The 12,428-nt window shown below is 43.9% G+C and overlaps 1 protein-coding gene across 1 annotated transcript; it reads right to left on the bottom strand.

The window, feature by feature from the left end:
* Nucleotides 1-2,697: 2,697 nt before the first annotated feature.
* Nucleotides 2,698-8,083, bottom strand: LOC122046883 (cellulose synthase-like protein D1). Its single transcript, XM_042607816.1, has 4 exons — nt 7,827-8,083; nt 6,541-7,552; nt 4,717-5,530; nt 2,698-4,642 (listed from the first exon to the last, which is right to left on the bottom strand). The coding sequence occupies exons 2-4, from the start codon at nt 7,485-7,487 to the stop codon at nt 2,864-2,866; spliced, it is 3,540 nt and encodes a 1,179-aa protein (XP_042463750.1). The 5' UTR covers nt 7,488-7,552; nt 7,827-8,083; the 3' UTR covers nt 2,698-2,863.
* Between the last annotated feature and the right edge of the window lie 4,345 nt (nt 8,084-12,428).

A 12,428-nucleotide genomic window follows, 5' to 3' on the forward strand; every position in this document is an offset into this window, starting at 1 on the left:
CTTAGGCTAAGCGATTAAGGCTTTTCTGTGAGGAAACAGAAAAGGTCATAATCAATTAGAGTAATCGATTACAGTATGCTTCATCGATTATAGTAATCAATTAAGTCAATTTTCGCGAGTGAACAGAAAGCGTCCTAATTGATTAGGCTAATCGATTAGGAAAGCTTAATCAATTAGAGTAATCAATTAAACTTGAAAAACTAGCTGTTTGAAGTAGGTTGCTGACATGGTAAGTGATTAAAAAGAGACTTAATCGATTAAGGTGCCAACGATAACCCTAGAAAAGGGTTTTCTCGACACTGTTTCATCAAAGAGCTCTCACAACAAACTTCTCACCGCTCAACACCAGTTCTTAGAGACTTAGAGAGAAATGTTGCTACACTTCCAAGTTGATCAAGAGGTGTCTACAATCAAGAAGTAAGAAACTAGGATTTTATTTGTTATAAATCTTATAAGATTTCATATTGTATTAGCTTCTTCTTATTCTTTTTCTTGTATTTTTGTGTGTGAGCTTGTACGAGGCTTCTCCGTCTCCAGATTGCTTCCAAGAATGAGTGTTTACATAGTGGATGTGTGAGAGAGGATCGGATCATTAGATTAGTCACCTCATTTGAGGTGGATACCAAGTAAATCCATCTTGTTAGCATTGGAGGAGCTTGGCTTTGTATTTTCCGTTGCAAATCAACATCATCGAAGCAAAGCGAACGAGCTATTCACCCCCCCCCCCTTCTAGCTTCGGGTGTCCCAACACCTTCCACTCAGGTCCCTCTCTCGATGTGAGGGTCAGTCATCGAGACAACTGGGTTGTTGGGCAAAAGGCGCTCGATCGCTACGTTGTTGTTGCACTAACTCCTATGCTCGAGCGGTTACTAACAACTCCAATTCTTCTTGCGACAAAGTAGCTGTAGTGAATCATCCAATCCCTTCCATCCCCACGCTTCAAATTCAGGCAAAGTTCTCACAGATGAAGTCAAATTTGATTATATTTGAAATTGGGGAAGATTGCGTGCTGGGTAGGTAGCCTCGATGTTGACTGTGAGAAGACTTTGAGCTGGAAGCAGAGGGCGTCGAGCAGTCTTGTGTATCAAAAAAAGAAAAATAAAGAGAAGAAAACATCAGCAATCATGCTAGAAAGGGGTTCCTGACGCAGGCACTCCGACACTCAAGTCAAACAAGTAACCGGCAGAAAAAAGAATACAATGAACAGTAGAAAGGAACAGTGGGCTCTGCGTGTGTAATCTTGCATACATACGCTTTTAGGAGGAGACTCCTTATATAGTGTCAATTTACCTCTATGCATGAATATCAATGTATTTCTAAAAAAATGACTGACTATTATGATATTATGACATCTTTCTGAAAATAGATCCATTATTTTTATGCTTTGTAGGGTAGAAACTTTTATTGTAAAGATTGCATAGAAAATATTCCTTTGATTCTCTAACAATTATTATACAAAACGTCAAAAAATAATATTAGGTCGTTGGACTAAGGAACCCTTAATATACTTTGCTGGTAGGCCGACCGAATCCCTTTTGTCGTCTGATCAATCTTTGCTCGTGGTTGGGGTTGGGTCGGCTAAAGAATGATGTATCTCTTGAGGGTGACTTTCACTCGACCTTTCCGCTCGGCCAAAGAGTCTGATCTAATCAAGTCGTATGCCTAGCATATTCGATCGGATTAAGATCCGATCGGATCTAAAGTCCGATTGGCTAGATCATTCGACCACGACTTAACTCTGAGGATGTGTTTGGTTGGGGGTTATTCTTGATAATCTTGGTTATCCATTCAAAGTTATCAACAAAAACCCTGTTTGATTTAGGTAATCAATGATTCCCGAGTAATATTTCATGCCCGACACGTCAGCAAAAGGGGGCATGCAACCAGGAATCGGAAAACCTCGGAAAACTGAGATTTTTCTTGATTCCGGGGTTAACGAATTTTTTTTACCTAAAATACCCTCGGATAAGAGAAAAATGTGACAAAAAAGAAAAAGTAAAGAAAAAATAAAAAATTAAAATAAAAACATAAATTTTTTTTAAAAAATAAAAAATTATAAAAAACTTTTTTAAAAATAAAAAAATATTAAAAATATAAAAAACATAAAAAAATTTTAACAATGAGGAAAAATACAAAAATGGAAAAAACTTTTAAAAAAAAGTAAAAAAATAATTAAAAACGTTAAAAAACATAAAAAAAATATATAAAAAATATAAAAATAAAAATAAAAAATTTTAAAAAATAAAAAAACGTAAAAAATATATAAAAAATAATTAAAATAAAAAATTAAAAAATTAAAAACATCAAAAAAAAAACAAACAAAATAAAAATATATATAGAAATAAAGAAAAAGTAAAATAAATGCAGAGTTTAAATAATAATAATAATAATAATAATATATTATTATTATTATTATTATAGTTGATTTTGTAACTAAGGGTAATATAATAAAATATTAAACTAAATTATTTATTAAAAATTTTAAATAAATAAATTTTTATTATATTATCTATATTGAATCAAATAATATTTAATTATTTGATTAACAGATAATCACATAATCAAAATTATATATGATAATTTATCTGAATGTCTGGACTTTGATCCGCCTACCTGGGCCACGTTATTCACTGTATCTATCTGATTCTATCTCAACCACCCAAAATTATATAAACTCAAACAAATAGCCAATGGAAAATTAGATATATAGAAAACAATGATAACAAAATTAAGTTCGTAAAGGAATGAATAATGATGATGATGAACATTTCATTAAGACCTGTTGCCCCATCTGACTTTGAGGTCGAGAGCCACTCAGCCACCAAATTTTCTGCTCCAACTAGTTGGAGGATCCAGTAATTGATTACGGGAAGGTGAAGGAGCCGCCAATTTGGGAGCTGGCGCCGGCGGGCGGGTTGATGGCGACGACGAGCAGGGAGATAGTGATGGCGACGAGGCCGGACCAGACGTAGACGATGGTGGGGGTTCGGCCTCTACGTCCCATCAGTCCCTTGGCGAAGGGATACAAATGCGCGAGCACCCAGAAGCTGAAGAAGACGCCACCCAATAGCTTGCTCCACTGAGGGATCTCGCTGTAGATCGTCCTGCTCACCCCCACTGCGATTGCGATCAGGTTCACCATGATGATGGCCAAGGGTGGGATAAGAAGCGATGTCCACTTCACTATATACAGGTCCGCGAACTCGTCGTCCTCGTCGTCACCCGCGGACTTGGATGTCAGCGTGAAGGAGATCTCGATTCCGGCGACCACCTTGAGCAGCCCCTGCATGACGGCCACCAGGTGCGCGCTGGTGCCGCCAATAAGCCAGAATTGCTCGTTTCGCCACCATTCCTCCAGCTCTATCCCTGACCACCGGATCTCCAAAATCGCAAGCATGCAGAGCGTCAATGTGATGATCAGCAAGTAGGTGAGAAAGGTGACGCTCAGCGTCTGCACGATGAACTGGCCGGAGAATAGGGACAGCGCCGGGAGAAAGCAGTAGACGATGAGGAAGACGGAAGTGAAGGGGTAGATGCCGACGTTGAGGTACGCCACGCGCTGCAAAAGTTTCATTTTGGGGCTGGCTAACAGAGCGTTGTTCCTCGAGAAGAAGATCTCGACGGAGCCGGTGGCCCACCGGAGCACCTGGTGGAGGCGGTCGGTGAGGTTGATGGGCGCTGTTCCGCGGAAGGCGTCACGCTTGGTGACGCAGTAGACGGACTTCCAGCCGCGGTTGTGCATCCTGTAGCCCGTGACGACATCCTCTGTGACGGAGCCGTAGATCCATCCGACGCGCTGCCCCCACTCGGTCTTCTCCTCGTACCAGCAGGAGACAACGCTGATAGCTTCGGCGACGGTGGAGGCGTCTAGGAGGTCGCGAGGGACGGTGAGGGCGCCAGGCGGACGACCGTGCTTGATGGAAGGGTGGTCGGCGAGGGGGCGGCCCTGGAACTCTGCCACGGGGATCGAGTCTATGAGGAAGCTGGAGTTGCCGAACTTCTTGGGGAAGGTGGAGAGGTTCATGTCGCCGTCTTCGTAGTCTCCCATTCGGAGAGCACGAGTCTCCTCGGCGTCGGCGTCGGCGGCGGCAGTGGATCGTAGGGGCTTGCGGCGGCGGCGGGGGAAGCAGCAGGAGCAGCAGCCGGGGTCGTGCTGGTCCTTAGCTCGCGGGGGGTCGAATCCGTAGAGAGCGATGCGACGAAAGAGGCAGCCTGTGCCCACATAGACGGGGCCCTGCAGGCCGTCGAGAGCCCGCATGTTGACGTCGAAGAAGACGGTGTTGTTGTTGGCGTAGCGGTCGGAGGGATCAATGCCCTCAAACCGCTGCGGAAACTGGACGTAGCAGAGGCGGTCGCCGCCGCGGTCCATCATGAAGCACATGCCCTCGCGGAGCGCTTGCGAGTTGTAGATGTAGTGATCGCAGTCGAGGTTGAGGATAAAAGGGCCGTTGGACATGATGGCGGAGGCACGCACCAGCGCGTTCATGGCGCCTGCCTTCTTGTTGTGGTCGTAGCCGGGGCGCTTCTCACGGGAAACGTACACCAGCATCGGCAATCGGATGTCCACGTCCGTGAAGTCCACTGGCAGCTTCTCATCGTTGCTGCCGTACAGAGGTTCGTCGCTCGGAGGTTTCAGCATCACCTGTTAAGATTCAATCAAATATACGTACGATCGAGTCCGTGATTATTAATCCTAGCTAATTGTGTGCCGCCTACCTGTATGATTCCGGCGTGATCACCGCGAGAATGCTCTGAAGATGGGTTGATCCAAGTGCCCGGCCAGTGCGTGCCGTCTGCCATCCACGTGGCTTTGGGGATCTTGACTGGCTCAATTGGCTCGTCGCCGCCGGCGGCTTTCTCCCTCTGCAAATTCATCGCCTTGATCTCCTCGCGGGCGTGGAACGCGTCGGAGCGGCGGCGGATGGATTCCGGCAAACCATTAATCCTCACCTTGAACTCGTCGTACTCCCGCTTCAGCCGTCGGCGGTCCTTGACGAAGTCCGACAGCACCTTATTCTTGTAGGGATCCCTCTTGGAGGCGAAGTAGCTCTCGGGATTGCGCGGCTCGATGTTGTGCTTGCGGCAGAAGGGCACCCAGAGGTAGGCGAAGCTGGCGGCCTCCGCCATGGCCTCGAAGGTGAGCAGCGCGCCGCCGTCGTCGGATACGTAGCAGGCGAGCTTCTCGACGGGGTAGTCAGCAGCGAGGATAGAGAGGATTGTGTTGGCCGTGACGAGGACGGGTTCCTTGTCAGGATCGGCGGTGGAGACGAAGATGTCGATGCCGGGGAGGTCGGATTTGCCGGTAGGATTGTACGCGGTGGGGGTCTCGAATTTTTCCTTGAGGACGGAGAGGTCGACGGTGCGGTTAACCGGGGACAGCTTGGGCAGCTGATCAAGGAGCCAAGAGAAAGCGAACCAAAGCTCGCAGACGACGGACATTCCCCAAAGCCAGATCGCGTCCTCGTTCTGGTGCTTGATCCGCCATGTCAGGAACAGAGCAAGCACGGCCATGCGGATGACGATGAGAAGCCTGCATTTGAAGTTGACCTTCAAGAAATTGACAGAAGAACTTGACTATTGGAATGACTACAAAATGCTTGATCAGTCAATTTGAGCTTATTTTAGTTGATTGGAGGTTCTAAAAAGTTAGTAATTGGAGTATATTCTATAAAAGATTTTTTGGTTTGTTTAGCTTGAGAAGGGTGCATGAATTCTCATGTGAAATTTCTATGATAGATCATTAGCTCAAGCTAAACATTTTTCAAGGGCTTACACATCCAACGTGAAGCTAGCTTTCTCTAAAGCTCTTGGTATTACTCATCTCTCCCTCACTTTAATTTATATATTAGCATTGAGAGACGAAAGATTTATAAGAGGTTTTCTCCAGATTGATTTATAAACAATAGATGAAAGTGATCCTCTTCTAGATAGTCTAGACATGACCAGGATAGACGGAGTCGAGAACGTTATTCTAAACCACCCAGGCTTACTCCTCTTTCAAGCTATATATGTAAAATGAAAAATAGAAGACATAGGCTCTATTCTAATAATTTCCTATTCTTGTTCAACATTTCATCTCATCTCATCTCATCATCACAGATGACTTTCTACCTCATGTGTTACTTCCTTACGGCCGGGTCTCTTCAGCATGAGGACCAATGATTTCTGAATATATCGGGCCACTTTAATTCTATGCGTGTCTATCTGAGACGTAAAAAGAAAATTCTAAGCAATTAAAAGACATTTCAGAAATCTGACTTGTTCTACAGATCCAGCTTATTCAATATAGCTGGAATTTTCTTCTTATTTTTCAACATTCTTCTGTCATCAGTTTGTTAAATTATATGTATGGTGTACTTCCTGAGTTTTGACCAATTCAATCATTCAACTAAAAAAAGAAATATATATATATATATATATATATTGAATGTAAGTAAAGAACTAAACTTATTAATGGAAACTCTGGTAAGGCAGATCATGATCAAATTAAATATGTAATGTAATTAAGATTGTACTTAATTTGTGTGCAAACATACGTACCTGTATGGGCTGAGGACGGCCGCGGGGATCTTCAATTTGCGGGTGAGAGGTCGCCACGGCTTGCTCATCAACTCCTTGGGATGGCCATGGGCATGGCCATGTCCCCCACCACGACCGCCATCGACATCGTCGTAATTTTCCTCCGACCAAATGGCACTTCCGTAGCCGTAGGTTCCCTTGGTTTCGAACAGCCACCGGGTGTGGTCGAAGTCTCCTCCTCCCTGCGCCATGGTCTGCGAGTGCGCAAGCTGCTTCTGCGACTTCACCATCGACAGCCGCCGCTCCATCTTGGGCCCACCTCCACCGCTCGGCAGCTGCGGAAGCGACAGCCGCCCCCCGCCGCCGCTCAGCAACTCGCCCAGTTCGGTCGTTTTGTACGGTTCCTTGCACCCGGGGCAGATCCCGCCCCCCGATTTGGCGGCGTCCGTGAAGCAATCGACGCAGATCTTGAAGTCGCACTCGCAGGGCGCCACCACGATTCCGTGCTGGTCGCGCATCACCATGCAGTCGCACCCTTGAACAGCGCAGGTGAGGCCGCTGTCCTCGCGGCCCAGCAGCTGGCCTCCGCCGTCTTCGGCCGAGTCGAGCACCTTGTCCATGACGTGCGCGCGGGTCACGCTGTTGAATCCGCCGGTGAAGAGGGAGCTGTTCACGTATTGCTCCTCCACCTTGCTGGAGATGGCGGGGTCCATGGGTTGGTTGTCGGGAGTCATGGGGATGTGGACGTGGTAGTTGGCGAAGCGGCCGCTGCCCATCTCGCTGCTCGACAGCTCGCTCTCCAGGTCGTCGCGGGAGAAGCTGATGAAGCGTCCCGACTCCGTCCGCCGCCCGAACTGGACCGTCGGCGCTCGGGGGATCGGCGGCAATTCCGTGCCGCTGCCCTGCTGGGGCTCGCCCCCACCGCGGCTCGACCGGTTAGTGCGGTGGATGCCATTGGACGCCATCATGCCTACTGCACCTCCGATCCTCTTCCTGTCTGCGTGCTTAGTCACAGTGCTGCTTCAATTACCACCTGCGCCACCGACTAGTATTACAATTCTACATATATTCACGCGGAACAAGCTGCTAATAAGCCCGTGAAGATTTAATTGCCGAGAATCAATTTTGGTTGCATATATGAAAAAATTAACAGAGAAGCAACAAATGTGGTAAAATGAAATACAAAAGAGAAAAAAATTGATCCCGAAAATATCACGCCGGATTTAAGAACCTACCTTCCTTTTTAACTGATGAATACTAAGAATTCCATATTTCAATCTTCATTGCAATGCAAGATCGGTACAAACCTGCTGCTATGCGATCCTCTGCCCTTCGGATCCCTAGCGTAGCGAAGCGTTTTTGCAGAGCCTGGAAACAGAGGAGGCGTGCGGCCGATGGATTCCAAATGTCAGAGCAACACAATCATGATTTAATTAAGAGGAACTTTCAATTGCTTCTTCTTTCGTTGAATTGATCCAAATAACGATCGAGGTCGATTGGATGGATAACAACTCAGCCGGCAGCAGGAGAGACCAAGTCGAAGGAAATTAAATTTGCAAAACTCTCTCTCCTTCAGCTGGAGAGATGACAAGAAGAACACGAGTTTTAGGTGATATATAGGTTTAATTTCTTCACAGCGCCTTGAAGGTCAACGCTAAGATTTATCAAATACAAGGGAGGAGGATGACGGCGGCCGGATTGATCGACGCGGGCAGACGAAGACCAGGGCGTTCAAGTTGATAAATAAGCAAGTCAAAAGGGACAAAAAAGAAAAGCATACCGTGGAAGCCTCCGCAGATGCACGGTTGTCGTGCGTTGCACGTCCAGAAACAATGTTGGGTTTGCGCAGCACGATATCTGAAGGTGCGTGCGGTGCATCATATCGTGCTCTGCACATCGTTCTCCCGCGGCCGAATAACTAAGCAGATCCGCTGATATTTCTTTAGAAAAAAATTTATGCCTTCTGAAATGGAAATTGAGGTTGTGTTTGGCCTTCGAAATACATTTAATTATATATTTTAACAAATACATGTTTATGCAAAGTTGTTTCTAAATGGTCTCGGGTTACTAAATTATTTTAATATATTCACAAATAATTTAAGTTATATTTATTTAGTAGTACCAATATGTATATTAAGTGTGCAAAGCCACATGAGAGTGCTTGAAACTTGGAAGGGCTTGTTTAGTTATGGTTGATTTGATGCAACCGAGTAATTTGATGATCTTGTAATGAAGTGTACTTAGAGGTCGGTGCGGTATGTTGTGAGTGACCACATAGGTAATGTAGGGTTAACGATCAAGATGATTTGATAGACAACAATCAAGATGATGTGGCGGTCAAAGTCATGATGAAGTGATGGTCGTATGGGCATGACTCTCATGCATAAATTCAGGCAACCCTAAAGTTGGCTGGATATATGGGGCTCAGTTCCCCACTTCTAATGGATATGACTCCTAGCATATAGCCCCCCGACCCCAATGTCTATCGGACATTCAAACTCAGTTCCTCATTTCTTCTAGAAACGACTCCCAGCATATATCCGTCCTGCCCCACAACCGATCAAACATCTAGACTCAATTCCTCACTTCATTTGGGTGTGACTCCCAGCATATAGTCGCCCCGCCCTGCCCCATAATCAGTTGGACATCCAGACTCAGCTCCTCACTTCTCTTGGGCACGACTCCCAGCATATATCCGCCGACCCCAAAGCTGATCGGGTATCCAGATTCAATTACTCATGTTTCCTGGGTGTGGCTCCCAGTGTACGTCAGCCCGGCCCTAGAGTCGATCAAATCTCCTCTAGGAGACAGTACCGCTAGAGAACCACATCAACCTGTTAGAGAATATTCTACTACTCTGACATGTACCTACAATGAAACCTTCCTCCACTTGGAGGAGAGCTATTGTACATACTCCAGCACCCGACATACTCTAACACTAGACATTCTCTGTTGTCTCATTATTACGGAGGTTATTAATGTATGATTAAAAACGCTAGAGGGGGGAGGGTGAATAGCGCTTGTGACTTTTTCACATTTTTGGAAAACTGTCGAAGTAAAACGCAACAAAATAAATAAAAGACTTCACTATGAGCCAATCTGATCTCTGGGGTTCGGTTGACTGATCTCAACGTCACTTGAACATGCAAAATGTTAGTTTCATACAAAATAAAGTTAGAATAATAGGTTGATAAGGTATTTTGACATTCTTTGGACTGTCTGGTTTTGACTTTCGAATTTTTCGAAAATCCTAGGTTGAACTGATGCCTACTGTTCCTTCAACGGAGAACGCATCCTCACTTACTCCTCTCAAGAGAGTTTACCTTTTACTAGGCTGGTCCTTCAGACCATCTAGGCTTCTGCTAAGCATCCGAGACTTCAGGACTTTTCGCTGGACATCCAATCCCTGACCGTCCAGTCTTTTGCCTGGTGTCCACGACCCTAGGATTTCACTCAACATCCTCGACCTGTCAAGACTTTGCCCAGTCCCCCAACCAAGACTTTGTTGCCTAACCGCAGCCAGGAATTTTGCTTTGCTTAAGATCACTTAGGATTTTCCTGCACACTCAGTTTAACTTGTTAGAACAACAATAACTCTAAACTTAGAACCCTTTGTTATTATCAAAACTCAGATTCGATCGTCTGGTGTTCCTTGCACTAACAATTAGAGGTGGTTTAAAAAGAGGTCATCTCCGTTGGTCAGATACGCGAGGTTGCATGTGCACACATGCATCAACATTAATATTACTATTCTACTTTTCATCTTCTCCATTTTCGCTCGGCTACTATTCTGACTTAAGCGTCGGAGTACCTGCGCCAGGGACCATCTCCCTGATTATCACTCTAACGTTCCCATTTGCTCTCTCTATGGTGTACATAGGTCTGTTTGCATCGATAAAGTCTTAGTCTCCCCACAGTTAACGACGAAGCCAACCCTGTTAGCTCACCGTCTTCTTCGCTTTCAAGCAGAATAAGAGGTGGTTGGTAAGGATGTTGGAGCACATGGATCCAAAAAACAACTAGTAGAGGGGGTGCACAGGTCATGTCTATGAATAAAATGATCTCAATAAGATCACAAGAAATAGTATAGTAGTAGAAATTAAATATAAACACAAACATAGACATATCGTAATACGACACAAGAGTTTATGTGGCCAGAAAAAAATCTTCAAATTTCTACTGCCTATCATTTTAGTAGATCACACTTGAAATTCTCTATATTTTCTCTTTCATAATCAAATATCATAGGCGAAGAAATCTTTGATTGCAAAGAGTATAAGAGATTTATACTGGAGGTGTTAGGGTTTTGTAATAAGGCTTAAGAAAATAATAATGGAATGTAGAGCTTGCTCAATCTATTGTATCTATTTCATAGTTTTTTAAACCCTTTTTAAAGTTTTCTCCTATAATGAATTCTTGGCATGGCCTTGATGTGCTGGTGCTAGTTATCATTTGACTTTTAGACACCATCAGTTGACTGATTAATAGAGAGGTTTATCAGTTCGCATAGTTATAATGTTGTTGAATCTATCTCTTGTAGCATTAGTTGATTGATCATTAACAGCCATTGATTGCTCTTCCAAATTTTTTTAAAAAAATCTTTTGGATAACAATCGACTCTTGTTGGCGATTTCTTCATCTATTTTATATTAGTCGACTGCTCATAGGTAATAATTAATTGTTCAATAAAAAACATGATTATATTTAGTTTCTTAGTCAAGTGCTAAGTCGACTCAGTCATTAATTGACTAAAAGACTCCTTTAATTGATTGATATTCAAATATGACCCATCTAATGATCGAGTCGACCTAAGTTGAGATTTACCTTTTCCCAAGTATATTTCTTCTCAACTCTCAGCTCACCATGCAATTGGCGTTCGCCATAAGGCCTTCTCTCGTCAAATTTATCGTCTCTCGGATACACCAATCCTTGACTTTCCTTTGTGTCATTCTTCTTGCTCCTTTTATGTAGTTTATCTCCAACCCTCTTCTATCAAATTTCTCTCCTCTTGGAATTATTTAGTCTTCTACTCTCTTTTCATGTCATCCTTGACGCTTTTCTTATGTAATTCATTTCTCAGTTATAATTTCACTTTGATGTTTCACATCTTGTAGTCCCTTAGTTATCTCATACTATCCTTCTTTAATATATATCGACCCGAGCTAATCATGGGTAACCATGACTTTGGTTATGCCAAGGTGTCTCCAGTGTGTATCTACCAAATCCCTACACAATAAAAACATATATCAAATTAAAAAACAAGATTTAATTTAAACCCTATGCTCAAATATCATAATCAATGGTCACATTGAATCACTTAGGGCATGATTACACCAATAGAAGAATGATGAGATTTGTCTGATCTTGTCTGCACTAAAGATGGATGAATAACATATACAAATTAATTGAGTTGATAGATAGCTTTCTAAATCAATAAGTATACAATGGAAATAAAATAAGTAAATAATCTGAACTAAATACTAATTCGAATCAGCATAACCAATTAACTAAACCAAAATTAACATGAAAGATCTAACTTAAGCAATAGAGTACTTTGTTAGGACCAAAAGTAGTTAGAGGGGGGTGAATAGCTCGTCGCGTGCCCGGTGTTCGGCGTTGCTTGTTTCTTCAAAGATATGGCAGCGGAAAATACAGAAACAAATCACACAACGCTAACACGGTTGGTTTACTTGGTATCCACCTCACAAGAGGTGACTAGTCCAAGGATCCACACCAACACACACACCCTCCACTAATAAAACTCTCCTTTATGGTAACTACCAAAGGCGGAGAAGCCCTACAAGACTCAATACAAGAAGAGAGGAAAGGGATACAAGAAATACAAGCTTACAATGAGTGCAAAACCCTAACCCTAGTTTCTTCTCCTTGCTTTGATCCGCCTCTTGACT

Source organism: Zingiber officinale, chromosome 2B, assembly GCF_018446385.1.
Source record: "Zingiber officinale cultivar Zhangliang chromosome 2B, Zo_v1.1, whole genome shotgun sequence".
NCBI classification, from domain to species: domain Eukaryota; kingdom Viridiplantae; phylum Streptophyta; class Magnoliopsida; order Zingiberales; family Zingiberaceae; genus Zingiber; species Zingiber officinale.